The 27,969-nt window shown below is 37.5% G+C and overlaps 1 protein-coding gene across 1 annotated transcript in view; it reads right to left on the bottom strand.

The window, feature by feature from the left end:
• Positions 1 to 27,969, bottom strand: part of LOC306849264 (protein kinase C zeta type-like) — a 111,502-nt gene that overhangs the window by 77,998 nt on the left and 5,535 nt on the right. Inside the window, exons 2-4 of the mRNA XM_079384176.1 lie at positions 22,194 to 22,315; positions 18,169 to 18,258; positions 17,791 to 17,841 (exon numbers count right to left, since the gene is read on the bottom strand). Of these exons, the coding sequence (XP_079240302.1) occupies positions 17,791 to 17,841; positions 18,169 to 18,258; positions 22,194 to 22,315 (263 nt within the window). The remainder of the gene's footprint in view (positions 1 to 17,790; positions 17,842 to 18,168; positions 18,259 to 22,193; positions 22,316 to 27,969) is intronic.

Raw genomic sequence — 27,969 nt, 5'->3', positions numbered from 1 at the left:
TCATAATGTACAACAATAATTACCTTATTATCAAGAAGAATACTTTTACATAATTAATTAATTAATGGATGGAAAATATAAATAACATTTATAAATAAATAATTACTTATTAGAAATAGATTAATTGTAAATATAATAATCTAAAATCCTAATTATAAATTTATTTATTTATTAAAACCAAGTTAACTATTTGCAAACAAATATTTACTGGTGTCACTGTTTGACAGTGTTATTCTAGAAGAAAATATTAAATTATATTTGATCTCAAATTCAAATATATTTTATTAAAATAAATATAATAAAATATTATTAGTTTTCTTTCTGCACTGTAAATGATTTTCTTTTACAGATTTTTTGATGAGCCACTGCCTTCCCCTCCGCTTCAGTCAAAATGCCCTTGTCAGGACTCAGGAATCCCTTTCCACCCATCCCTGCCGTCATGCTCGGAGCAGATTTCATGACAAGCAGCTCAGTTTGAAGACAGCCAATCAGAGCCGCAGATTCAATCCCACGAACACATATATACAAACAACCCTCCTCCATTTTCTCAACTTTTACCCAGCACAGAGCCTCTTATTTTTCTCATTTAAGCCCCTCAGGGTCAACTCACCAACACAGAGTTTTGTCTGAAAATCCTTACAGCTGCTAAACACGAAAATCTGAAGTGTGTATGTGTATGTGTGTGTGTGTGTGTGTGTGTTTTTGTGACAAATGAGGACACACATAAATTTGTATAATGACATGGGTATGACATAGGTATTACAAGGAGAAGGTGATTTATGAGGACATTGCCTCATGTCCCCATGTTTCCTGTGAGGGCTAAGTTCAGGTGTAGGGCGATAGCACATACAGTTTGTACAGTATAAAACCATTACAACTATGGGATGTCTACACTTTTCACAAAAACAAACGTGTGTGTGTGTGTGCTTCCTTGCTGTACAACATCTCTATAGGACATTGTGTAGTCAAGGTCAGCAGCAGTGTAAAGGGACGGGGACTAATAGATTCATTTACAGAATCAATCCTGAGACGGCCACATCAATATGAAGGCAAAAAACGAATCAATGGAAAATAATCAGCAATCCAGTAGCTTCACCTCATAGGAAATCATCTCTACAGAGGATAGAAAATCAAACCTGTTAATGTTTAGTTCATAAGCATGACGGGACATAAACAGCAGGCCTGCAGGCTCTGAATTTAGTCTCATTGCTAAAGCTACTTAGCTACTTCCAGACATGTTATTGAATCTTAAACAGCAAAAAAACTATACAGTGAGTTACGAATGCAGCCTCAATTGCATAATGCAAAAAATTGGCATAAAAATTAATAATTTAAAGGACTTACAATAAAAATGAATAATTTAAAGTGGAGAAGTGGAATATATTATATATATATTCCACTTCTTCTATAATATATATTATTATAATATATATATATATATATATATATATATATATATATATATATATATATATATATATATATTATATTTAGTTCAAATATGTGTTTTCATAAGTAATTACAAAACATCACTAAAGAATTTACTTTTCTGGGAATTTATAGGAAAACCATGATCTGAGCTTCAGCTCTGAGCCTGATGACCTTATCCAGACCATGTAAACGTGGTAAACACAGATGCTATACATTACCAACACATATGGCACAGACAGTACATGCTGTGCTCATTAGCGACGACCCACCTACACTGCATGACAGAGACAACTTTAAGAATATCATACATCTTGTTAGAAGGTTATTCTTAAGCGTAAACAAGGTTCACATGGTTTGTTCCTGGTACACCGTCTACTGCAATGGCTGTTAATGAATTATTTATTAAATGGTAGGTACAGTTCATACAAAACCATGTCTTACAAATACTGTACTTGTAGTTAAAACTGTCCACAGCAGTATACTGACTGAGCAATGTTATCCCACACAAATCCATTTTCATTTGTAGGCTCAAGAATTGGATTATAATCCATAAACTCTCCAAAGGTCAATAGACGGCAAATATGGGATGAAATAATAATGCATCCTCCAGAAAGGAGGTCAGTAGGACTTTCTGGACAGATTTGTGTTAAATAATAGATGAATAAATGAATGACTAAAAGCTTTCACATTAGACTGAGCTGATGAACTCGGGAATCTTATTGGCTGAGAGGTGCCAGGGAGAAACATCATTGGCTGTGGTGCTATGATGCGTGTTGCCAGTGGTTGCAGGACAGAGCTGACTTTATTATACTGAACAAATCATAAGTTGACACTGGAGTGGAAACAAAGACAGACTACAGCTTAATTGATGTATAGCCCAATTACAGAAAGCCATAGTGAGATATTAACTTGTAATCGAATCACAAATCCTAACCATTATGTCAAAAACATTAAATATCTTTGTAAGAGAACAAAATGGCAAATTGCACAAGTCCACCATTATTTCTTTGACATTTCTTACCTACTGCATAATCACAGATTCTAGCTATTTTTATGATTTGAACTAAACGATGGTTAGATTTGGATTCTCTAGCATTTTTAGTGCAAAAAACATCAACAGGAAGTGCTAAGCTGTGTCTGAGGAGAATACGCTGACAGTCCCTGGTGAATTAGTTTGGGTGTGACACTCAGGAGGCTGCGACTGAAAAATCACTGAGTCATCATAATCACTGCATACACTAATTACAAGACAAAAATGATCACTGCAAAAATCAAATCATATCATGCTAAGTGAATTGCTTTTGAGCAACAATCCTTTTTACATCATTTTTAAAGCCAATTTGAGGGGAAACCAACAAAAAATGTGTTTTTTGGTCAGCGTCGATAGCCTTGTGGGCAGTGTGCCGACATACAGCGCCGTTGTGCTTTGGGCGTCCCGAGTTCGAATCCACCCCCTCTCTCTCTCCCACTTCACTTACTGTCATCTCTGAACTGTCCTATCATCATAACAAAATATCAAAACTACTATATATGACCAAATATCTAAATATCATTAAAAAACAAAGCTGCCACATTTTCAGAGAATCTATCTTGAATAACTCATTTTAAAAAATCAAATATTCTTATTGAAGCATCTTATGCATTGTTGTAAGAATAACTCTCACTAAATTAATTCATTATTTTTATATCCACAATTTTGCTATTAACAAGTTGAAAACTCAAATACAGAGAGAAGGAAGGACATAAAGAGAGCAAGAGAGAGAGAGAGAGACTGAGACTCCCCACTTTTTTGATAGAAACTGATCACAATTCAATATGCAAATTTTACATTGACATAATCTCCAGCAGTTCGATATTAAATGCCATTCAGTCAGTGAGAGATTTCACAACTTTAAAATTTCTTAGAAAACTACATATATATAAAACAATAGCTTGCAAGAACTACAATTATTCAAATCAATAACTAATACAAGATATAAGCAAGACCCATTCTACAGAAATGAGTGTTGGGTTTAGAAAAGGCATTCAATTGAACATGAGTAAAGACGCATGTTAACAAACCTCACAGCTGAGCACCACTGAGAGTGTGATGTGGGTGGAAAAGTGAAGTCACCTCTTTCTCTCCTTTTCTCTCTGGTGGGCGAAGGAGAAAAAAAGTGGCAAAGCACTTGTTGATTTTTCAAGCATTGTCACAAGATCGACAGTTCAAGAGTCAAGACATTTAGATTCCGACATCCAACATTCAGATCCCTAACGTACCTCTGTGCCCGTCGCCTGCAAAATCAACAACATGCTAGGAGGAATTCTTGGGCCGCCCATCCTTGGTTTAGAAACGTTTGAGGAAAGAAGTGATAAGCAATTTTGGTAACATTATTTCACAATTATTCAAACTTCTATTTGAGTCCAAATCCTCCCACACAATAAGCTTCCAGCATTCCTGAAACTAACCCTAAAGTTACCCACTATCTATTTGGGGCATATTATATCATAATCGCCCACATGTACTGCACTGGAATGACAGCGCAGCTCTCAGCTTTTGCTTAGCCAACACAAGGTTGCACTGCAATATTTATGGCATCTTTTAATAACTGAATCAAAAAACCTGGCACTGAGGGCCATTTAGACTTATAGATGCCCTAAATGATGTACATGGGGTTTGATAAATAACATTTTGGCAAATGATATCTTAAAACAAGTGTGCAACGATGACTCATACGATAATACAGCTGTGTTATTCCAGAAGATTAATTTTTTCTTTCTCTTTCATGCACACACACACATCGCTACACTGAGCGCTGACTTAACCTAATTATAAAGAATCTTATACGGGTCCTTTATGAATTAAGGAATTTACCCAACATTTACCATAAAGGCTTTACCAAACAAGACATTTAAAGGGATAGTTCACCGAAAAATGAAAATTACCCCATGATTTACTCACCCTCAAGCCATCCTAGGTGTATATGATTTTCTGTGATATATATTTTTTTCTGTGTATATATATACAAAGGTATTGGAACAGTAAAGACAAAATTGCTCTGTTGACTGTGGAGTCAAGACATATACAAATATAAATAAATGATGAAAATGAGACAAAACTACAGAATGTCACATTTTATTATTGGGTGATTCAACACAGATGTTTTACCAGCTAAGAAGTTCAGCACTTTTAGAGTTTCATCGCTCTATCTGATGTGAGCATAAGTATTGGAATGGTTGCCTCACAGGTCTTTCTAAGTGATCAGCTGTCTCCTGTTGCATTAATTCTTCAGATATTAAAAGCAGGGAATGTGTCATATCAGTTATATCCATTACTTCTGTATTCTGAATCTTGCATTCAATGATGACACACACAAACCGGAGCTGACTTTGAGAGAAAAGCAAGCAGTTTTGATGCTAAAAGAAAAGAGGAAGCCAATTAGTGCTATAGCAAAAACAAAGGGCATGGAGAAATCAAGAGTTTGGAAACCACCAGCGACACCAGCAACCAACAACTACCTGATCGGCTGAGAAAACAACAGTAGTTGATGACAGACAAATAATAAAAGCAGTGAAAATGAACCCTAAAAGACGTGTCTGTAAAATCACCAACAACTTCCAGAAAGTTGGGGTGATGCTCTGACAATCTACTGTCCTCAGGAGACTTTGACACAGAATTACAGACGCTACACAGCAAGATGCAAACCTCTGACCAGCAGAAAGGTAAGATTAGAGTTTGCAAAAAAGCACAAAGGTGAGCCAGAAGAGTTTTGGAACTGTGTTTATGGACCGATGAGACAAAGATTAACCTTTATCTAAGCGATGGGAAAGCAAAAATGTGGAGAAAAAAAAGGGAAGTGCAATGATCCCAAGCATACAGCCTCATCTGTAAAGCATGGTGGAGGTATTGTCGTGTCATGGGCATGCATGGCTGCCTCTGGAACAGGCCCTCTCAACTTTACTAATGACTTAATGTATGATGACAGTAGCAAAATGAATTTGGAAGGGTACAAAACCATCTTGCCTACCAATATTCAAGAAAATGCCACCAGATTCATTGGGAAGTGCTTCATATTGCATCAGGACAATGACCCAAAACACCCTGCCAGTTCAGTCATCAAATCCGATTGAACATGAATTTCACCAGCTGAAGAGGAGAGTAAAGGCAGAAACTCCCCAAAACAAGCAACAATTGGAATTGGCTGCATTAAAGGCTGGGAAAAGCATTTCAAAGGATGAGACCAAGAGTCTGGTGATGTCTATGGGTCACAGACTCACTGCTGGGATTGTGTGCAAGGGATCTGCAACTAAATATTAGATTTTAATCTTTTATATCTGCCTTATGTTCAACTGTCCCAATACTTATGCTCACATCAATGAGTGGGATGAACTCTGAAAGTGCTGATCTTTTTATTTGGAAAAACATATGAAACATATACAATGTGACATTCTGTAGTTTTGTCTCATATTCATCTTTTAATCATATTTGCAAATGTCTTGACTCCACACCCAACAGAGTAATTTTGTCTTTACCGTTCCAATACTTATGGAGGGCACTGTATATATATATATATATATATATATATATATATATATATATATATATATATATATATATATATATATATATATATATATATATATATAAGCAGAGGGAGAGCATGTCAACACCTGGTGTTTCTCGCTCTGACAGTCGTCTGCTCAGGCTGTGAAACAGGAAAGGAGGGGTAAGACAGAAAAAGCAGGCAAAGTGAGGAAAGTGAGGATGTGAGAAAAGAGTGAGTGATACTTATTGCTCAAAGTCAAAGAATCTTCCACTATCTTCATCTCATTTCTTTATACTGAAAGACCTTAAATCAAACTGAGACCAAAATTCATGGAGAAATAATAGTCATGCATTTTAAAGGCAAGGAAGGTGATTTGGTTCAAAAACATTTTTTGCTATGTTGGTTGAAAAGTCTCTTCACATCCCCCGTTCACGCAGACCTGATATGTCATCAGCATGTTCCATCACGCTATTGCAGACAGAGCAAGAATGGAAGGCTTTATAATTGTAATATTATCCACTTTGTACTGTAATGTATTTTCACCAGTGAATGACACATGAGGTAATCTGACAGCACTGCGTTGCCATCTCTCATCACGTCGCTGGTTAGACACTGGTCTACCTGTGCATGCTCATGTGTTTTGGAGGTATGGTTTCGGAGAGTGATTAGCAGGAATGGTGGGATCTTATGCTTTCAAAGATAGCTTGCTCCAAAATTGCCTACCCAACTTTTAGGAGTTCCATCTATTACATGAGGAAAACTTGTTCCCACTAGCATAAAATAACAGCAGATCATAGTATATTCTGATCAGCACAATACTGGAAGAAACGTAAATACTTGTCAAGGAAGCGCAGAAACAACATGCTAATGAGAGCTCTACCTCAGGATAGGATAATTGAGCTTATTGGAGTAATTAATTGGCTTGAACATCCTCTCACCCTGGATCAGGCTGTGATTTTGTTGCTGTATAATAAAGAGATCAGGATAAATAACAGCATCAAACTGTGCTCAAACTCTTTAGGTGGTTCTGATTAGGTTTCGGTCTGCGAAAGTAAAACTCAGTGGTTTGTTAATAGACGTGAGGGAAGCAAAGCTTAAGAGGCTGTTCAGGGATGAGAAAATAACATTGATTAGGAATAAGACGCAAATAATACTTGACTGATTACTCTGCTACAAAGCCACTCAGATCTAATCATTACATAGCTATTTCATTTACCAGCTGGACGGACATAAAAGTGCAAATATTTTCTATTTATTTATTTGTAGAGCTTCTCTTTTCTCACCTTTAAACAGTGAAATGCAGGACATTTTGAAGTGCATGAACACTGTATGAAACCATTTCTAAATCAGTATTTTTGTCTGGTTTCTAGCAACAAAACTTCAAAAATGTATTTGCGAGACTGGTTTTCAGAGAATATAGCTAAGTATATATATATAAGTTTATATATATAAGTTTATTTATAACTTAAAATTTACTTATTTATATTTCTAAATAAATTTTTATCTTTTTTACCTGTAGCATAAACCTCACTAAATTTTGTTAAATTTTAAAATAAAAAAAAATGAAATTAAAATATGAAAAATTAGAGAGATCTCTGAAGCCAAAATATATATAATTTTCCTTTAATAATGTTTAAGTACTTGTACATAGGGAAATCAGGTTAATTGGGTTATGTTTTGACAAAGAGATGGCTATGAAAAAATTTCCTAAATTATCCTGAACTAACAAATATTGATCTACTGTGTGAAAATGGCTCATTATGACTGGCAGCGTGCAAAAATAAGGGTTTATAAAGGATGACAACAATTTCCAGAGAGCTGTTAAAACACAAAACAAACCAGAGAAGGCAAATCATTATAGCCACAGGGAAAAATCTTTGAAAATTAAGCCATTTACTAAACAGAGAGAAAACAAGTATTCAGTTGCTATAACTATTTATTCGCAAGTCTGACAAACTGGTTATGCGTGAGTTTTTTCACATTTACATATGTTTAATACATATATTAGCCAAAAGAACACAAAATTCATCCTTATGATGGAAGTTCTAGGGAACGTAACTAGGAAGAATAACTACTGCATCATAATATGGTATCTGAAAATACAGCACAGAGAGATGAAGTCCTTGGCTTGTGTGAGAGTAGATAAGAGGTCTGTGCCAGTTATTGTGTGGACAGAACACTAAGCACTGGCACCCACTTAAGACTCCGGAAAACACTGTTCTGGACCACAAAAGAGGGAGAGAGGAGAGAAAGAGGCAGAGGACAGGAGGATATGGGAAGAGAAGTACTAAGAGGATGAATGCATGTCTGCATGTCTATTTTAAGATGGGTGTTTGAGCAGCTAGGCTCAGGGCTTGGGGCACTGCTGGTGCCTGATCCACATTTCAGTCCTTCATTGTATGAGCAGAATCACATGACGAAGAGAGAAGGGGGGATTGGACTCTTTGTAAACTCAGATAAAGCCGTTTTCTTATCGTGGCTGCTTCTGGTGGTGATTTCATGTGTAGATCTGGGGGATTTCACTTATCCGTCTAATATTGATGTTTAAAGAAGGTATTTTCTTCAAAATACCTGGAACGTCGTCATCTTAACGCATGTACACCACAAAAGAAAAATCGTAATGTATAAATCAACAGATTGCGAACTAGCGGCACTGTGTGTTGAAACAAACATATGAGTTTAAATACAAGATACCAACTATTGGAACTTTTCAACGGGGTTAAGGATTTTTATTAATATAAACATTTTCTTATTTTTTATTAAACTACAATAAGAAAACAACCATTAACAGCAACTACTAACAACTAATAATAAATAAAAATGAATACATTCACATTACATTACACATTATGGGTCACATTACATATTTTTTAAAGTACCTTTAGTACCTTTTATTGTTTTACGCCGTCCCGACACAGATTTGCAATCTTAAACTATAAAAATCGAACATAAAAATTAAATCATTAATTACATTTAATTTAATGATTAATTAAAACTAAAATAATCTAAAGAAAAAGTGAAGTAAACATAAACCAAACCAAAAATTGTATTTCTAAATAAGCTATAATTTTGTCAAATTATGAATTAAAAATTAAAGAATATTTTCTATTTAAGACAAATAAAACACTAGCAATAAAATTAGCCTATGCAAGACAAAGGTAAGTCATTTTGTTTACAATGTCAACTGTTTAAAATGTAATCCATGATTTCCACAATGAATGCTGATGTGCAGGAAATGGCATTTGTTCATGATGGTTAATGAAAAATAAAATAAAATAAAATTATTCTGATAAAATGTACTTAAAATGTGTTAGTGCAAATTGTTGAAGATTTTTACAAGTAAATCCTACAATTTTACAAGTAAATTTTTTTTTCAGCATAAATAAAATTAAATCAAATAAAACAGATGCCCCACTCTTGGATATTATTAGCTGACCAATTTTAAAAAAAGTGTGTTTTAAGTGATTTCAATTTCTAAAAGTTCCCATATTTGAAGAAACAAACAATCATATATCAAAAAACAACTAGAATTTGTAAGAACAGCTACAATAAATGACTAATCACTGAATAACGAACATCCGGTGTACATTTCCAGGGTGGATGTTTTAGTACGGAAGATTTCTCGCTGTGGGGGACATCTGATGAAATCTAACCTGGCTGCTGGAGGAGTGGAAAGGAGGAGTAGAGAACAGCAGCACAGATAATGAACAGAAGAGAGTGACCAGCGTGGGAGAGAACGATAACAGCGAAGGAAGAGAAGAGCAAAAAAACTGAAAGATCACGAGCGGAGGAGAAGAGGGGCGGTCAAACGCAGCAGAATAAGCTGAGTTAGTAATACAGTTAGAGAGGGCTGATGGATAGACAGAACGAGGAAGAGAAAGAAAAACAGCACCATGGAGGGTGAAGTCAGAAAGTCAGTTAATGAGCATGAAAGAATGACGAGTGTGGAATAGAAATAATGAGGAGGGGGGGGGGGGTCTTCAACACTTCATTACATTCTCCATTTTACAGCAATCTGTCTTCCTGAGAAGATCCACCATATTTATTACCTCTCAACAGCCATTTCCATGACAATAAACCTTACCCGGCAACAGCTAACATAACAGGCTAGCACCTTCTTACACCTAAATCCTAAAATAGCCACAAAACACGAGCGCAACAGAGCAGAATGAAGTGAGAAACCTCCAATGCAGTTGCCCTCCATTAAACTCTAAAGAGAAGGTTAAACTGAGAACTGCAGATACATCACATGCAATGACAGCGAACCAGACATTTGGACTGGGGTGGTGATGGTGCAGTGGATAAGACACATGCCTTTGGTGTGAGAGACCCGGGTTCGAATCCACTGTGAGACACCAATGTGTCCCTGAGCAAGACACTTAACCCCTAGTTGCTCCAGAGGCGTGCGACCTCTGACATATAGCAATTGTAAGTCGCTTTGGATAAAGGCGTCAGCTAAATGAATAAATGTAATGTAAATGGATTCATTCTTTCAATGCTTGTTATACGAGCAAGAAAGCGATCTACATCAGCGCTGGAGGTCACTGTATTGTTGGTCACTAGTAGGCGGATTTCAAGTGGACTGCCAAACTGGCCTAGCTTTTAAAAAATCTGAACACAAATGAGTTCTGTCATTTTTTTTTGACAGTAAATCAGCTTGTTGCCGCAAAAATGATCATTGTGCATAGGAATATCAATTGCAGCAGTGAATAATGCTTCATATGAAGAAGATCAATGAATGAATCAAGATCACTTCGGAATGCCCACGGTTTCTGATGCAACTTTCCACACATCATTTTTTATTTATTGCAATATGTGGGCTGAGACGAAACATTTATGACTGTGATATCGCTCACAGTAACATGAAGATCTCCTCCGTCTTGCCTACACTGTCTCAAAGGAGACGGATCACGTGAGCTCTGCCGTCTTTGCTCCTATTGGTCGTTGCTGGTCATTTGCATAAAATGAAACTTTTTTTGGAGTTGTTGGACATGCCCACATCCTGTAACTGCTGGAATCCACCTACACTATTGAAATGACTTTCTTTCATGTAAATGATCTCTAGAGTGACTTTACAATATGGTGGAGAACCAGATAAATCGGGGATGGATCCATCACCCTGCGGAGACCAGCAGGAATTTCAAGACTGGCTTGTGCTGGTTAGTGCTGGCTTGCTGCTAATCTAGCTAGTGGACCAGAGAGATGATAAAACTGCAGATTGAATGAAGTTCTTTCTGGTGAAGCTTGATTAAGCTAGCGAGAATGGCTGGAGGAGTTTAAGAGGACTTGTTCAAGATGACACTGGTGCAAATCTGGCTACGAACCCTTTCCATCTCTATTTGACCCTGCACTTTCCTGTCTACTCTATCATTGGCTCTCAACATGCTTCTGTTGACTGTTGGCCCCATGACTGTTCCAGCTATTCATGATTTACTGAATAATGATTTTTAAAATTGTAATGCTTGTTTTGTCTTTATTTTAAATCATTTTAAATAAACTCACCCTTAAAAGTTAGCAGAGACCCCCTGGTTGAGCACCACCGCTCTATTGGTTAAAAGCCAAATATTAATTGAAAACCATGACATATTCATATCATGGCAACTAGCTAATGAGACTGAAATGTGAAGGAGAACTGAATGTGAAGTCAATCAGTATTCAAAGAGCCAATATCACGCATTTGTTGCATGCATAATAATTAGCCAAATTCCTTGAAGACACAGCTTCACATCTGAATTGACCAAACTGTAAATATCCCTACTCAGAACTGAACCGCCATCAAAGATCTCTAAACTTATCAATAACCCTTCATAGATTTGTTAGAAGGTATTTACGTCACATCATCAGGGTTCTCCCGAGCAGGCGTTGGTGTGCTGCAGTGGCCATATTTGGATTTATTGCCGATCAATATTGGAACAGGTGGATCATATGACATTCCAACACAGTCACTGTAACTAAAAACAGCAACATCGAGCAGCATTCAACACACAAACGACTCTAAAACTACTGCTTTTGGCTACTTTATTGGTCTGAAACACCAAGGACAGATCGGTGACCAACCAAACACCAAACAGTGACCAATGAGCCAAAGATCCCAAACGGACCCTCCATGCATCTGAAAGCAGGCTCAACCCGACCCCTGGTGTGTCTGCTGGTATACTTCTGGTAGAAAATCAACTCTAATGTCACACAAAAACAGTATCAGCGTTCCAGCAGAGCACAATTCCCCTTTGTTATTTCCCCAGAAACAAACTAATGCAAGAGTCTAGAATGTGACTCCTTGTGGGAAGGATGCAGAGCCTCGTGTTTGGGTGCATCGCAGCCAAGAGGTGGTGGATAACTGACATCTCGCTAATTATGTCAGTCAGACTTAAATAATGCATGAGCATCTATTTTAACCACCCTCTTCGGAAAACGAGGCTGAAATCGTTCATAATGACATAACTACCACCCGTTCAGAGTCGACAGTCAAAACTGCACATTTCCTTTCATTAGTGGCCACAAACACATCAGTGACACATCTGAAAAGAAAATATGCACACAATCACCCGAGATCTTGAGATGATATGATACCGCTCACATACCGTCAGCCTTCTTAGGATGCATCGGGTCCAAGAGGTAGAGAGTGTGTGTCTTCCTTTGTGTGTGAAAGCTAAATGAAAGGATGCTAGCTGCTCTCTGGACCTCTGACTAAAACATGCCAGGTAGGCAAATCGCACACACATACACCCGCACGCAACGCTGCCGCACTCGCCAAACGGGTTCAAACCCGAGCCTGGCATGGACGACGGGCCATCAAATCACTGCAGGTGTGATGAAAATAAACAGAATGCATCAAACACGCATGCATGCACAAAGGCTGGACACACTTGGTTACGCTAGCTCAAATGTCAATCACATCCACACACAAAGACAGCGGCGGTGAAATGGGGTAGACAGCAAATGGAAGAGATCTCAATGGTGTAGTGCTCACCGGTATCTTCCTGTTTTCTGCTCGTTTCAGCACATTTCCCCTGGCAGCCTCCAACGACGCACCGGCTACATCCCCTCCTCCCTCGCGGTCTCCTCTGTTCGCTCAATCTCTCCTCTTCCTTGTGATTTATTTAATTATTTCTCCCCCTCCCTGCCGTTCTGTCGCTCCCTGCGTGCAGTTGTTACAGCTGGCTGTCCTTATATAGGCTGTGTCCTGGATAGATGGATGGATAGATGGAGGGATGTTTCTACAGGACCGGGCGGCTCTGCAAGAAGCCTTAATTGAGATGGATGGCACAGACAAAAGGAGGGAGTTCCTGCAACACAGACGGATGTTTTGCTACAGTGCCTGGCTCTGCTCTGCACTCTTCGTCTCTCCTCTCTATTATTTCACTCTCCGTTCTCTCTCTCTCCCTCTCTCATCCTTTCGTCAGGGTGTAGCTGGGTCCCCAGAGAGCTGGTGGCAAACAGCTGAGGGGCTTTGTGAAAAACACGGCACGGAGCGGGAGGGTGACTGGAACGGAGCGTCTGTGTGGATGGTGAAAGAGCTTAGTGTGTGGTGAATGAGGAGGAGGGGAAGAGGAGGACGGGGGATGGAGTGTCTGATAATGGCAGGGACTGTTTGCTAATTAGTGGTAATTTGAACAAACCCTAACTCAAAGTACTACATTTTGCCATTTACAGTGCACGGATATGAATGATACCTCAACTCGTGCTGAAAGGCCTGCTTTTATGTTTCTAAGTCAGTTGCATGGTGGACGATAAATTAGACGAAGATACTTACAATAGAATTTACAGTAAAAAAAAAAAAAAAAAGATCTGAGTGACCACATCATAGAGGCTCTCTTCATTTGGCTCTGTAAGCAACCACATAGCAACCACTTCACAAACAAACACTTTCTTCAGAAAATTATATATTAATTTAAAAATTAAATGTCAGCGCCGATAGCCTTGTGGACAATGTGCTGACATGCCTATAGCACTGTTGTGCTACGGGCGTCCCGAGTTCGAGTCCCAGTTTGTATATATATATTCACTCACCTAAAGGATTATTAGGAACACCTGTTCAATTTCTCATTAATGCAATTATCTAATCAACCAATCACATGACAGTTGCTTCAATGCATTTAGGGGTGTGGTCCTGGTCAAGACAATCTCCTGAACTCCAAACTGAATGTCAGAATGGGAAAGAAAGGTGATTTAAGCAATTTTAGCGTGGCATGGTTGTTGGTGCCAGACGGGCCGGTCTGAGTATTTCACAATCTGCTCAGTTACTGGGATTTTCACGCACAACCATTTCTAGGGTTTACAAAGAATGGTGTGAAAAGGGAAAAACATCCAGTATGCGGCAGTCGTGTGGGCGAAAATGCCTTGTTGATGCTAGAGGTCAGAGGAGAATGGCCGACTGATTCAAGCTGATAGAAGAGCAACTTTGACTGAAATAACCACTCGTTACAACCGAGGTATGCAGCAAAGCATTTGTGAAGCCACAACACGCACAACCTTGAGGCGGATGGGCTACAACAGCAGAAGACCCCACCGGGTACCACTCATCTCCACTACAAATAGGAAAAAGAGGCTACAATTTGCACGAGCTCACCAAAATTGGACGGTTGAAGACTGGAAAAATGTTGCCTGGTCTGATGAGTCTCGATTTCTGTTCAGACATTCAGATGGTAGAGTCAGAATTTGGTGTAAACAGAATGAGAACATGGATCCATCATGCCTTGTTACCACTGTGCAGGCTGGTGGTGGTGGTGTGGGGGATGTTTTCTTGGCACACTTTAGGCCCCTTAGTGCCAATTGGGCATCGTTTAAATGCCACGGCCTACCTGAGCATTGTTTCTGACCATGTCCATCCCTTTATGACCACCATGTACCCATCCTCTGATGGCTACTTCCAGCAGGATAATGCACCATGTCACAAAGCTCGAATCATTTCAAATTGGTTTCTTGAACATGACAATGAGTTCACTGTACTAAAATGGCCCCCACAGTCACCAGATCTCAACGCAATAGAGCATCTTTGGGATGTGGTGGAACGGGAGCTTCGTGCCCTGGATGTGCATCCCACAAATCTCCATCAACTGCAAGATGCTATCCTATCAATATGGGCCAACATTTCTAAAGAATGCTTTCAGCACCTTGTTGAATCAATGCCACGTAGAATTAAGGCAGTTCTGAAGGCGAAAGGGGGTCAAACACAGTATTAGTATGGTGTTCCTAATAATCCTTTAAGTGAGTGTATATATATGAAAAAATATTTCAAAAATCCTACATATAAATAAATAAATAAATAAATAAATAAATAAATAAATTAGGGATCAAAACATTTTAATGTGCAGTAGGAAAAAAGGATATTCATTTTGACTTTAAGTCAGCATTAGATGACAAAAAGGGTCATTTATATGCAAAAATAAGGGACTCTATAAGTAAAAATGTCCAGTATCAGCCAATATACAATATTCAGAGATGTTGATAAATTGGAAAATAGCCTAATATCAGTTTTAGTAATTTCTGTAAATCTGTATTCAGTAATTTCCACTGTCCTGGTAAGGTCAAACACTCATAACAGAGATTATTTGCATATAAAATCAAGGAAATTAATAAATAATAATTACAAAAGTAAAAAATATGTGCCCTTTAAAATAATTAACTAATTATATTATTCATTGTCTTATTTAAAAGAAATAAAAATGTGGGGAGAAAAAAGTGAAAAAGACAGTCAATGTGCAGTGTGAATTACTACCTCTCTGAAATAATCCAGTTTTTGATGTTAAACAAAAAGTGAATGTTCGCAACCACTGAGAGAATCAAAGCACTCAAGAGACAGCCGTGAAAACCCTGAGAAGACTTTGAGATCAGTGATTAAACTGACAGGGACCCCTCCTACACATCTCAGCGGAGAGACTGAGCGCAGTTATCTGAAGATATGTCTTCCTTACACTGACTCTCAGCCGTGTCAACAACCACCAGCACACAAGGAACGCTGCAGAGTGATATTATTGTGGCTTTAAAACAACAGTTCACCCAAAAATTACAATTATGTTATTGCAGATTATACCTGAATAAAAGGTTATAATTCTTTGTGCCTACAACACGGTAGGAGAGCAGCTCCAGGTTACTGAGCTTTCATGCACGACGTGAATAACTAACCTTGCATAGTAATAAGCCCAGAACAATTCCACACAACAGTAGGCAGCTGAACCTGAGGTCTTTATACTGTCAAATCACGCAGTCGCTTTGATTCGCTGTTCAGCACCGCTGCATCATGCATCAGTGGTGTATGCTGGACATCTGAAACGAGGAGGCAAAGTCCCTTCAGGGGTTTTTGTCTAATAAATTACATTTGATGTTCACGTGGAATCTGGGTTAAACACCTTACATCACCAACAAGCAACCAATACTTTTAACATTTTGTATGTATAAATTTGTAAGTGCTCCTCATTACAAGTTTGGGAGGATGTGTTACGTTCCCAAATGCACGTTACAAACAAACCAAACTTAGAGCACATGCAGAGATGAGTTCACATGTAGCAGCGTTTACTGAGATCCGAGCTGCTCTGACACACCAGATCATGAGCTGCTCATGTGTAAAAGAACACAGTGCCACGCTTCACTCTGAAACATGCAGTGCATATATTTATTTAATTAAATCACAGCCTAGGAGACTTCACAATCACACTAAACCATATCAAGATTTTGGTTTTATTGCGATTAATCGTCACTTCAGAATTTTTTTACTTTGAACACTGTTTGATCTCGTAATATATTTGTTTTATTTATGCTGTCAATAATGTTCTCAACCACATTTTATGAGGCACTGCCTCTCCTGCCTCCTCTGAGAAAGCACCCAACAACAACAAATGTTGCACAAACTGCTGACAAGGAGAGAAAAAAGTGGGCCAGAACAGAAACAAACGCAGACAGAAAAGTTAACAGCCTGTCACAAGTCATTACGTACCTACAGAACAGCAGTCAAAGCGGGTCACACCAACTCTTCTCATGTCTAAACTACACAAGATTACATTCATACCATACTAAAGACATCATTCAGACAAAGACCAGAAATGCAAGGTACTTTCATTTGTATGCAAAGCAAAAAGGCTCCAAAACACACACACACACACACACACACACTGATGTACCCTCATAGACACACATAAGCACATTCACCATGGAACCATTAATAAAATTTAGCACTAACGCTATGAGACAGCAGCACACAACTCTCCCTCTCACACACAAATGACATGGATGGCATCTATCATGCCTGTGCCATAGGCGTGGATTATCGTGAATTCATAATGCTTTCAGAAAGATGCGGCCCTACTGTGTACAAGGTCCTGCCTCAGCAGTTCTGCCCCGTCTGGCCTTCAGGGCAGTAAAAGTGCACATTAACACAGGATTACTGTGCAGTTACCAGAGTACTATACGCTCCCAATGAGAGATGCCATGTTTTGCACCATACAATCTTACATTGAAGACAATAAAACGGAATCTATTACCCTTTTACAAGACCTTAATTCACCTTAAAATAACAATTATGTCATTTACTCTTCGTCTTGTCATTTCAAACACATATTTTGAAACGACATCAGGGTGAGTAAATGTTTCAAATAACTATTCTGTTAACAACACAAAGTCATAAATTAAAAGAAGTTTGTACCCTCAATGTGTTCAGTGAGCTGTTAAACAAGCCAAAGGGGAAATAGTAAATGCACAGACCAAAAGATTTTAAAGAGATTGTTGTAAATCCGTTTCCTGTATTGAGTGACTGTAGAAGAGAGAATGGACATTTTAAACTAGATCAGCACAAAAGTACACATGAAAAAGGTTGAAAATGGCAATACTTTTGACTTACTGTCCTCTCCTGGGCACGGCATACCAGGCTTTTCAGGAATGCTTGGGAATACTAAACAAAGAGAGAAAGACAAAGAGACATGAGTGTGACTCAGTCCTGTGGTTTCATCTATTCATGGACATGGGGCCAGCAAATATGCTAAATTGCGAATACTCAATTTTCTGAAGAAAACTGATTTTTATCAAGTGCTTTAGTTGTGTAGCGTACACGTGATAGAGTGGTTTGGTGGATTTCTGCTGTGTGGTTTCATTTTGCATTCAGTTCTTTATAAATAGATGGATAAAAATACAAATAAGTAATTCTGCTACTAGAACAATTGAAAATTGAATAAATGAGGGGAAAATAGATTTATTTCAGATGTTTTGAGTGAATGAGTACCATGCAAAAGGAGTCCGGAGCACCGGTTCCGGCTGTAGATCCGGAATGCTTCCTCCAGCTCCATCTGGGATGAGATGGTACACGGGTCTCCTTAAAAACAAGACAACAAGGAAAATGGGAACATTAAAAAAACTACTCTAAAATATCAAGAGGCAATATGTGGCAATATTGCTTCTGGTGAAGTAAATCTTTAAAAGTGTTTTCTCTCTAAATTACAAATATACTCAACATTTATAGTTGATATTTGTCTCAGGGGTATTCAAACTGGGAGTTGGGGCAAGGTCTTTTTTTAGTATTATTTACTATAGTATTTATTTGTATTTTGAATTGGCTTTTATTTTATATATTCAGTTTTCTTTTAAATTTTAAGTTAATTTTTTATACAACCTGAATTCCGGAAATGTTGGGACATTTTTTTTTATTTGAATAAAATGAAAACTAAAAGACTGTCAAATCACATGAGCCAATATCTTATTCACAATAGAACATGGAGAACATAAATGTTTAAACGGAGAAATTGTATCCACTAAATGAGCTCATTTCAAATTTGATGCTTGTTACAGGTCTCAAAAAAGTTGGCACGGGTGCAACAAAGGGCTGAAAAAGCAAGACATTTTGAAAAGTTTCAGCTGGGAGAACATCTAGCAACTAATTAAGTTAATTGACATCAGGTCTATAACATGATTAGCTATAAAAGGGATGTCTTAGAGAGGCAGAGTCGCTCAGAAGTAAAGATGGGCAGAGGCTCTCCAATCTGTTAAAGAGTGTGTAAAAGATTGTGGAATATTTTAATTCAACGTTCCTCAATGTGAAATTGCAAAGGCTTTGCAAATCTCATCATCGACAGTGCATAACATCATCAAAAGATTCAGAGAGAAACTGGAGAAATCTCTGTGCGTAAGGGATAAGGCCGAAGACATCCTTGTTGGAAATCACGGACGCCGTGTCCTCCGGCTAAAGAGGAGGGAGACCTTCCAGCATGTTATCAGCGTTCAGTTCAAAAGCCAGCATCTCTGATGGTATGGGGGTGCATAAGTGCATCCTGCATGGGCAGCTTGCATGTTTTGGAAGGCATTATGAATGCTGAAAGGTATATAAAGGTTTTAAAGCAACATATGCTCCCCTCCAGATGACGTCTATTTCAGGGAAGGCCTTGTGTATTTCAGCAGGACAATGCAAAACCACATACAGCAGCTATTACAACAACATGGCTTCGTAGTAGAAGAGTCCGGGTGCTGAATTGGCCTGCCTGCAGTTCAGATCTTTCACCTATAGAGAACATTTGGTGCATCATTAAATGAAAACTACATTAAAGACGACCACAAACTCTTCAGCAGCTGGAAACCTATATCAGACAAGAATGGGACCAAATTCCAACACTAAAACTCCAGAAACTCATAACCTCTATGCCCAGAAGCAGTGGCGGGCTGGCCATCTGGAGCACCAGGAGTTTTCCCGGTGGGCCGCTGTACAATGTGGGCTGGCCCGTTGCGTAAATATACATAAACAATGAACTGTAGTAAAAGCTAGTACAAGCTATCCTTCCATCGGCCCAGACGAATGGCCCACGTGGCCTAATTAATGTAGTGTACTCCGGCTCAGTACAGCGGCTCAAAAACGCTTGTCAATGTCAAAATGTTTGAAATAGCCAATCAAATCAAAGAAGGCGGATTTACCATTCACAGAGGCTGAGCTGCGAGCGACTTGAATGCGAGCTGAGGTAAGATGTAAGCAGCTAAACATTTCAGCAATATTTGCCAACCGTTCACGATTAAAAAAAAAAAAAAAATATGTTAAACGAAAGACATTAATTTTCAGGAATGCAAACTACTACTGGCCTTTTCAAATTTCTCAGATTTTAATGCCATTTACGTTATTCGTCACAATGTAGCCTACATAATATAGCAGTTTTCATCAGACATGAGATAAGAGTTCATGTATATCTCTGGCTTTCTTCCATGATTTCATCTATAAAAATTATTCTCAATCTTACTCTAGAACATTGTAAATCTGAAGACTTTTGCTTTCGAGTGCTGTGCATTGGAAAGTGATTTATATTATAGGCTTAATAAAAATATAATTTTCTTATTAATTCACACATGCATTAGGTGGTTAAAAGTATGAAATAATTTAGGCTATTTGTTTATTTATTTGAAAGATGATTTAATTTATTTGATCACAAATACTGTAAAAAGCAATAATATTATGAAATATTACACTTAAAATAGTAGTTTTCTATTTAGGATATTTTAAAATGTCATTTATTTCTGTGATCAAAGGTGAATTTTCATCATCATTACTCCAGTCTTCAGTGTCCCTTCAGAAATAATTTTAATGCTGCTTAATTTGCTGCTTAATTATTATCAGTTATTATTTGTGATCAATTATTAATAATGGTTTTTATTATTGGTATAATGGTTCTCAGTTAAAGAACAGCATTTATTTGAAATATAAGTACTTCGTAATAAGTGTAAATACCTTTACCGTCACTTAAATCAATTTAATGCAACCTTGTTGAAGAAAAATATTTATATATTTTTTAATCTTACCCAAGACTGAATCGTATCACATTTTCCACAACAATATTGTGCAGCACAACAGTTTTCAACATTCATTATAATCAGAAATGTTTCTTGAGCAGCAAATCAGCATATTAGAATGATTTCTGAAGGATCATGTGACACTGAAGACTGGAGTAATGATGCTGAAAATTCAGCTTTGACCACAGCAATCAATTATTTTACTATACATTCACATAAAAGACAGCTATTTTAAATTGTAACATTATATATTTCACTGTATTTTTCATTATCAAAATAATTTGCATACTCTTTTCCAAAATTGGGGCTCTATTCCTTAAAATGATAGATGTCAAGCTCCTGCAAAAGGACAAATACTGTATAAGACCAATAGAAAGGCACCATAAAAACAGTCCACATTCTACACTATTCAAGTCTTAGACGATACCAGAGCATTGTGTCATATGGACTGATAATATAGGTATTTAACTTTAGTGATATTAAACTGTCCCTCATAAAAAATGTAATGTAAAGAAGTATGCCGGTCATTTATTGAGTGGTGCGGTGTGTTGCGGACCGGGTTTGGTGGGCCGCTCTGTGCCAAAAAGTCCAGGGCCACTTTTTGGCCCCAGTCCGCCCCTGCCCTGACATCTTCTAACTGTTTTGAAAAGAAGAGGAGATGCTACACCATGGTAAACATGCCCCCGTCCCAATTATTTTGAGACCTGTAGCAGGCATTAAATTTGAAATTAGCTCATTTTGTGCATAAAATTTTAAAATTTCTCAGTTTAAACATTTGTTATGTTATCCATGTTCTATTGTGAATAAAATATTGGCTCATGTGATTTGAAATTATTTTAGTCTTCATTTTATTCAAATTTAAAACATGTCCCAACATTTCCGGAATTCGGGTTGTATTTAATTTATTTTTGTTTCTGTTTTAGTCTTAAAAATGTTAGTATTTCTTACATTTATTTTATTTGAGTTACTTAAAAAGGCATGATTTCTTAGTTTCATCTCAGTTTTTTTATCTAATATTTATTTCAAATAAAGAAAATGAATTAATAGGTTTAGTTTTAGTTAACAATAACAACACTGCCAGGTTCAGAGAAAAACGTTTTTTTAAGTAAAATATAAATAATTGATATTTATTACAATAAAATATAAATCATAAATGTAAATTCTTTATATTTTATGTAGGGGTCCTTGCAAGGAAATCATTATATTTAGGGGTCCCTGGTATCAAAACTTTGTAAAATGTCTGATTTAGTTGATGTTTATATCCAAGGTGACTTAATAAATAACAGGCACTGCCATTAAGGCTAAAGTTAACAAAATCTAAATTAATCTTTTTTTATGCATGTTCCTTGTCTTATAGTGAACGATTAATTTGTGCATTATTCTAAACTTTGTAATCTTTAATAAAACTATACTCTCTTGTTCTTCTTAATAAACTTTTCTATTCTGCTGATGTCACGTCAGCAAAAGTTCAAAGGTCATACGCACCTTCATCATCAATCCACTTGAGTGTAATTGGCATCTCCTTTCTGACCCCACACATCGTTCTGACCTCTTCACACACCTCTGTGTACGTCATGGCCAAATCCAAGTCAGAGATCAGCATGTCCCTACAAAAAAACAAAACAACACTTAATACACAAAGCACCTTCATACAGATCTGAGAACAATTACAATCCTCTTTCTGTTTAATGGAATGTATTTGGTTACAGGTAAACGAAATGATTAAATCTTTTACAGTATAAAAGACCATGGCCTAAAACTGGACTTCTCTATAAAAATACACCGAAACGTTCCATGACTGTCCAACGAATGGCAGCGTCTTTCAATCTGGGGGCTTTGCGTCCCCTCAAAGCATTTCAGAGGATGCTTGGCCTCATGGCTGCCTCCATCTCAGGCTGGAGCGCTCTGTACGAGGGCAACTCAGCGTACGGCTCCTGGTCGACCTGCTATGCAGACAGCCCCTTCAATATTGGCTAAAAGCTTGCGTTTCGTCCCACGCATGTCAAGGTAACCTATCGCTGCCTCAAAGCTGTGGCCCCTTGGACAACTCCTCGCCTGTTTCAATCAGGCGTATATTTGGCGACGACCTCCAGAAGGAAGGTGATCACGACAGATGCCTCCAGCTCAGGCTGTGGTACTCTGTACGAGGGCAACCCGGTGTACAGCTCCTGGTCGACCCACAAACATATCAACTGCCTCGAAATGATGGCTGTTTGTCTGGCCCTAAAGACCTTCCTGCCAGCCTTAAAAGGGCATCACATCCTAAACCGGTTGGACAACACAACGGTGGTGGCCTACATCAACCACCAAGGCGGCCTCAGGTCATGTCCCCTTCACAGGATGACTCAACGTCTCCTGCTTTGGGCACAGAAAGAACTCCTCTCACTGTGAGCGGTTCATGTGCCGGGCAGACTGAACCAAGGAGCGGATATGTTGTCAAGGAACAATGTAGCTCCAGGGGAATGGAATCTACCTCCCCAGACGGTTCAGATCATTTGGTCACTCTTCGCCTCCGGAGACAACTGTCACTGCCCAACTTATTTTTCAAAGCAGCAGGATGCTCTGGCCCACGATTGGCCCAACACCCGTCTGTATGCCTCTGATCGCCCTGCTACCCCAGGTTATCAGGCGAATCAGGAAAACAAAATGCTCTCTCCTCCTCGTGGCCCCTCTCTGGAGGAATCAAGCCTGGTTCCCAAAGATGATCCAGCTGCTATCTGCAGCACCGTGCTCAAGGCCACTGAGGAGAGATCTTCTCTCGCAAGCGCAGGGCAAGATTTGGCATCCCCAGCCAGAACTGTAGAATCAATCAAGCCGATAATAAAATAACATTTACATTTAGCCAAAGTGACTTACAAACGAGGACAATAGAAGCAATCAAAATCAACAAACGAGCAATATGCAAGTGCTATGACAAATCTCAGTTAGCCTAACAGTACACATAGCAAGGTTTTTTAACTATATAATAAATAAAAAGAAAACAGATAGAATAGAAAAAGAATAGAGCAAGTTACTAAAATTACATATTATCTGCTAACATACAGTCTGCTATATTACCATCTAAACTGCCCAGCATCACATCACAAATCATACATCTTTTATTCTAAATGTTCCTCTGTAGCTTTAATTTGCAACACTGGCCTGAAACAGTCCAACCACAGCCAAACAAGCCACATCTGTTTGGATACACAAGAGACTTTTCTTTCAAACCTCTAGTACACAGCTGCCTAGTCTGGTCCCTGCCCCACTTTCACACTGCATACAGGAATGAGCTGCCTCAGAGAGAGCCAAGTACAAGAAAACATGATCCGTTTGGTACAGAGAGGGTGGTTCAGGCTACAGAAATGCAACCATATTACTAAGAAATGATTAAATCATCGCTGACCTCAAAGTGCCTTCTTGGGCATCAGGACTAATGTGTGGATTCAGCTTAATGGCTGTTTTCCCAAGTACTTCTAAGTATTACCTTCATCTTGGAATCACTCAGTACCATGGTGTTATATATATATATATATATATATATATATATATATATATATATATATATATATATATATATATATATATATATACACCATTTTGTACGCCAGTATATTGTGCATCCCTAATAAAACTTCTGTCTTCTCAATATCACTGTATGATAACTTTTATTCGTAACATTAACAAACATTATCAGGATAAACCAGTACTGACCTAGTTTCTCAGTTAACAGCCTTTGTCATGTCCTGGATTCATTAAAATATTAGGCAGTTAGATTTGTTGAATGATGGTTTTACTCTCAAACCAACCATCTAAAGATATAAGAAGTTGTTTGTTTCAAGGATACAAATATTTGAAAGCATACATTTAAAATGAAAGAATAAAAAATAAGTAAAGAGCTAAAGAAAAATGTCACATTTACAAAAATCTAGTATAAACCAGTGAATATAACCCCTAAATATTGGAATATATTCATTTAAGTGTGCAATATTTTACTTAATTGCATATTTATATTCTTCATTACATTGCTATTATTTTAGAATCTTACTTGATGCTGAAACCTTACTATGAAAATAATAAATTAACATTGATCACCACCAGCTATAAATTATTGTATAAATTATAATTATTATGTAATAATACAAAGAGCTTGGTTCAATTGCAATGTTTTTTTATTTTATAAAAAAGCTAAAGACAAAAATAAAATATAAACAAGTGAATACAACTCATAAATATCTTTATAAATTTAAATGTATCGTAATTTATTATTTATATTATTATTTATTATTTATTATTATTAATGATATTATTTTAAATGTGACAAACAGATTTATCATAAATTATCATTTATCACCAGTTATACTAAATTATTTCTTAATTAATTATAGAAAGAGCTTGGTTCTTGCTTCTTCTAAAAGAGCTAAAGAAAATTGAATGATTATTTAGAGCATTTAGACACATATACAATATTTGTTTTACATCTTTATTATTTTTATATTTTTTTTACATCTTTAGTTAATGCTAAAATAATACTGTGTACACACAAATTATGTAAATTACCATCATAAATGTTTATATTATCATAAATTACATTTCTTTATCTAATCATGCAACGAGCTCTATTAAGTTGCAATGTTTGTTTTTACCCTTTTCTAAATAAAAAGCTAAAAAAAGTATCTTCATTTAAAAATATTGATTATTTTTCTTTTTAAAGAAATTTCTGTTTTACAAATCAGTCTAGAGACCTCCCACAGTTCCTGTGTAGACGGAAAATGTGATGTATAACTGTATGACAAGTCCGATATACTGTGAGTGTGTGTTTTCTGCTTAAATGAGCTCTGTAGCAGCTTGCCCCTCAGAGGGGGGACCTTCATCATGAGTGCATCATCTGCCACCCTGCCCTTATGGCTCCATCCGTCCCCCATCATCCTCAGCCACCACATGACTGGCTGGCACTGGAGCCGGGGGTGAAAGGATCTCCAACTTCACGGCTCTCTAAGGCCTGATCAACTGATAAATGTTAGGAGTCCCTGGAGCAGCTGCCATTTGGATGGCGCCTCGCTCGACACTGACACAACTGAAGAGGCAGGAAGGGAAATTCAATTCCAGAGTGAGCCGTGTGAAACATTTCTGATTAACTTTAATAAGTGCTAACCATCCCTGAGGATGCCAACGGTTAAATAAAGTAATTTCAGAGGTGTTAATTTCTCACTCCATATTAAAGCAGAGAGGGGTGGTTCTGAAATAGATGAGACAGAAAAAGCGCAAGTGTGGCAATAATGTTATTTGCACTGAATAAAAGAGGAGCGGAGGTGATAAATAGAGAGTTTCTGGGTTAATCATAAGTCTAGATTTGTGAATGATCACAGTCATCACACATGCATTTGGCTTTTTGCTCTAACACAGCATAACAGTCACAATTTAAACATTTGACCCTGTAGCTATCACAACTTCAACAAATAAACCTCTGGAAAAAAAAAAAACACAGATTCAGCAGAGCCACACCTCTCCTGGAAAAATTCTGCAATGGAGATTTTAGTCAGGGAATTTAAAATAAAGCATCAGCTTGTTGGTCAGGCTAAACCTTTTTTATGATGCAAAAGAAGATAGTGTAAGTATAACTGATAATAATTTTACATATAAAAACTACAAGAAACACTAACAAAAATTATGGTTTTATGACGTTTTGGATAGGAATGGGTATATATAGTATATGAACTAATCCTGTTATTTATCAAATGTGGATTAAATTGATCAAAAGTAAGAGTAAAGACAATTAAAATGCAATTTCTATTTTAAATAAATGTTGCTCTTTTGAACTTTTCATTCATCAAAGAATAAATAAAATGCATCATGGTTTCCACAAATATATTAAGCAGCACAGCTTAATAATAATAAATGATTCCTGAGTAGCAAAAATCAGCATATAAGATTTCTTAAGAATCATGTGACAGGAGTAATGGTTAATAATAAAACAGTTATTTTTTTAATAATTTAAAATTGCGATGATATTTTATTAACATTTACTTTCAATTGTAATAATATATCACTATATATATCATTAATATTATGTTTGATCAAATAAACTGAAGCCTTGATGAGCTAAACGTTTTTTGAAAACATAATTTTTGCTTACAGGTACATCTAAAAAAAATAGAATATCGTGAAAAAGGTCAATATTTTTTGTCACTCATTTCAGAACGTGAAATCCATATATTATATAGATTCATTACACAGAGTGAAATATTTCAAGCCTTTATTTCTTTAAATTTTGATGATTATGGCTTACAGATAATGAAAACCCAAAATTCAGTGTGTCTCAGAAAATTTGAATATCACATAAGATCAATAAAAAAAGGATATTTTAAACAGAAATGTCAGGCTTCTGAAAAGTATGTTCATTTCTATGCACTCAATACTTGGTTGGGCCTCCTTTTACATGAATTACTGCATCAATGCGGCGTGGCATGGAGGCAATCAGCCTGTGGCACTGCTGAGGTGGTATGGAAGCCCAGGTTGCTTTGATAGTGGCCTTCAGGTCATCTGCATTGTTGGGTCTGGTGTCTCTCATCTTCCTCTTGACAATACCTCATAGATTCTCTATGGGGTTCAGGTCAGGCGAGTTTGCTGACCAATCAAGCACAGTAGCACCATGGTCATTGAACCAGCTTTTGGTGCCTTTGGCAGTGTGGGCAGGTGCCAAGTCCTGCTGGAAAATGAAATCAGCATCTCCATAAAGCTTGTCAGCAGAAGGAAGCATGAAGTGCTCTAAAATTTCCTGGTAGATGGCTGCGTTGACTGTGGACTTCAGAAAACACAGTGGACCAACACCAGCAGATGACATGGCAGCCCGAATCATCACAGACTTTGGAAACTTCACACTGGACTTCAAGCAACATGGATTCTGTGCCTCTCCAGACTCTGGGAACTTGATTTCCAAATGAAATGCAAAATTTACTTTCATCTGAAAAGAGGACTTTGGACCACTGAGCAACAGTCCAGTTCTTTTTCTCCACAGCCCAGGTAAGACGCTTCTGACGTTGTCTCTGGTTCAGAAGTGGCTTGGTAGCCCTTTTCCTGAAGACGTCTGAGCGTGGTGACTCTTGATGCACTGACTCCAGCTTCAGTCCACTCCTTGTGAAGCTCTCCCAAATGTTTGAATCAGCTTTGCTTGACAGTATTCTCAAGCTTGCGGTCATCCCTGTTGCTTGTGTACCTTTTCCTACCCAAATTCTTCCTTCCAGTCAACTTTGCATTTAATATGCTTTGATACAGCACTCTG

The sequence above is a fragment of the Barbus barbus genome, assembly GCF_936440315.1.
Source record: "Barbus barbus genome assembly, chromosome: 29".
Taxonomy (NCBI): Eukaryota; Metazoa; Chordata; class Actinopteri; order Cypriniformes; family Cyprinidae; genus Barbus; species Barbus barbus.
The sequence above is the reverse complement of the archived record's forward strand: the minus strand, read 5'-3'. Positions and strand labels throughout refer to the sequence as shown.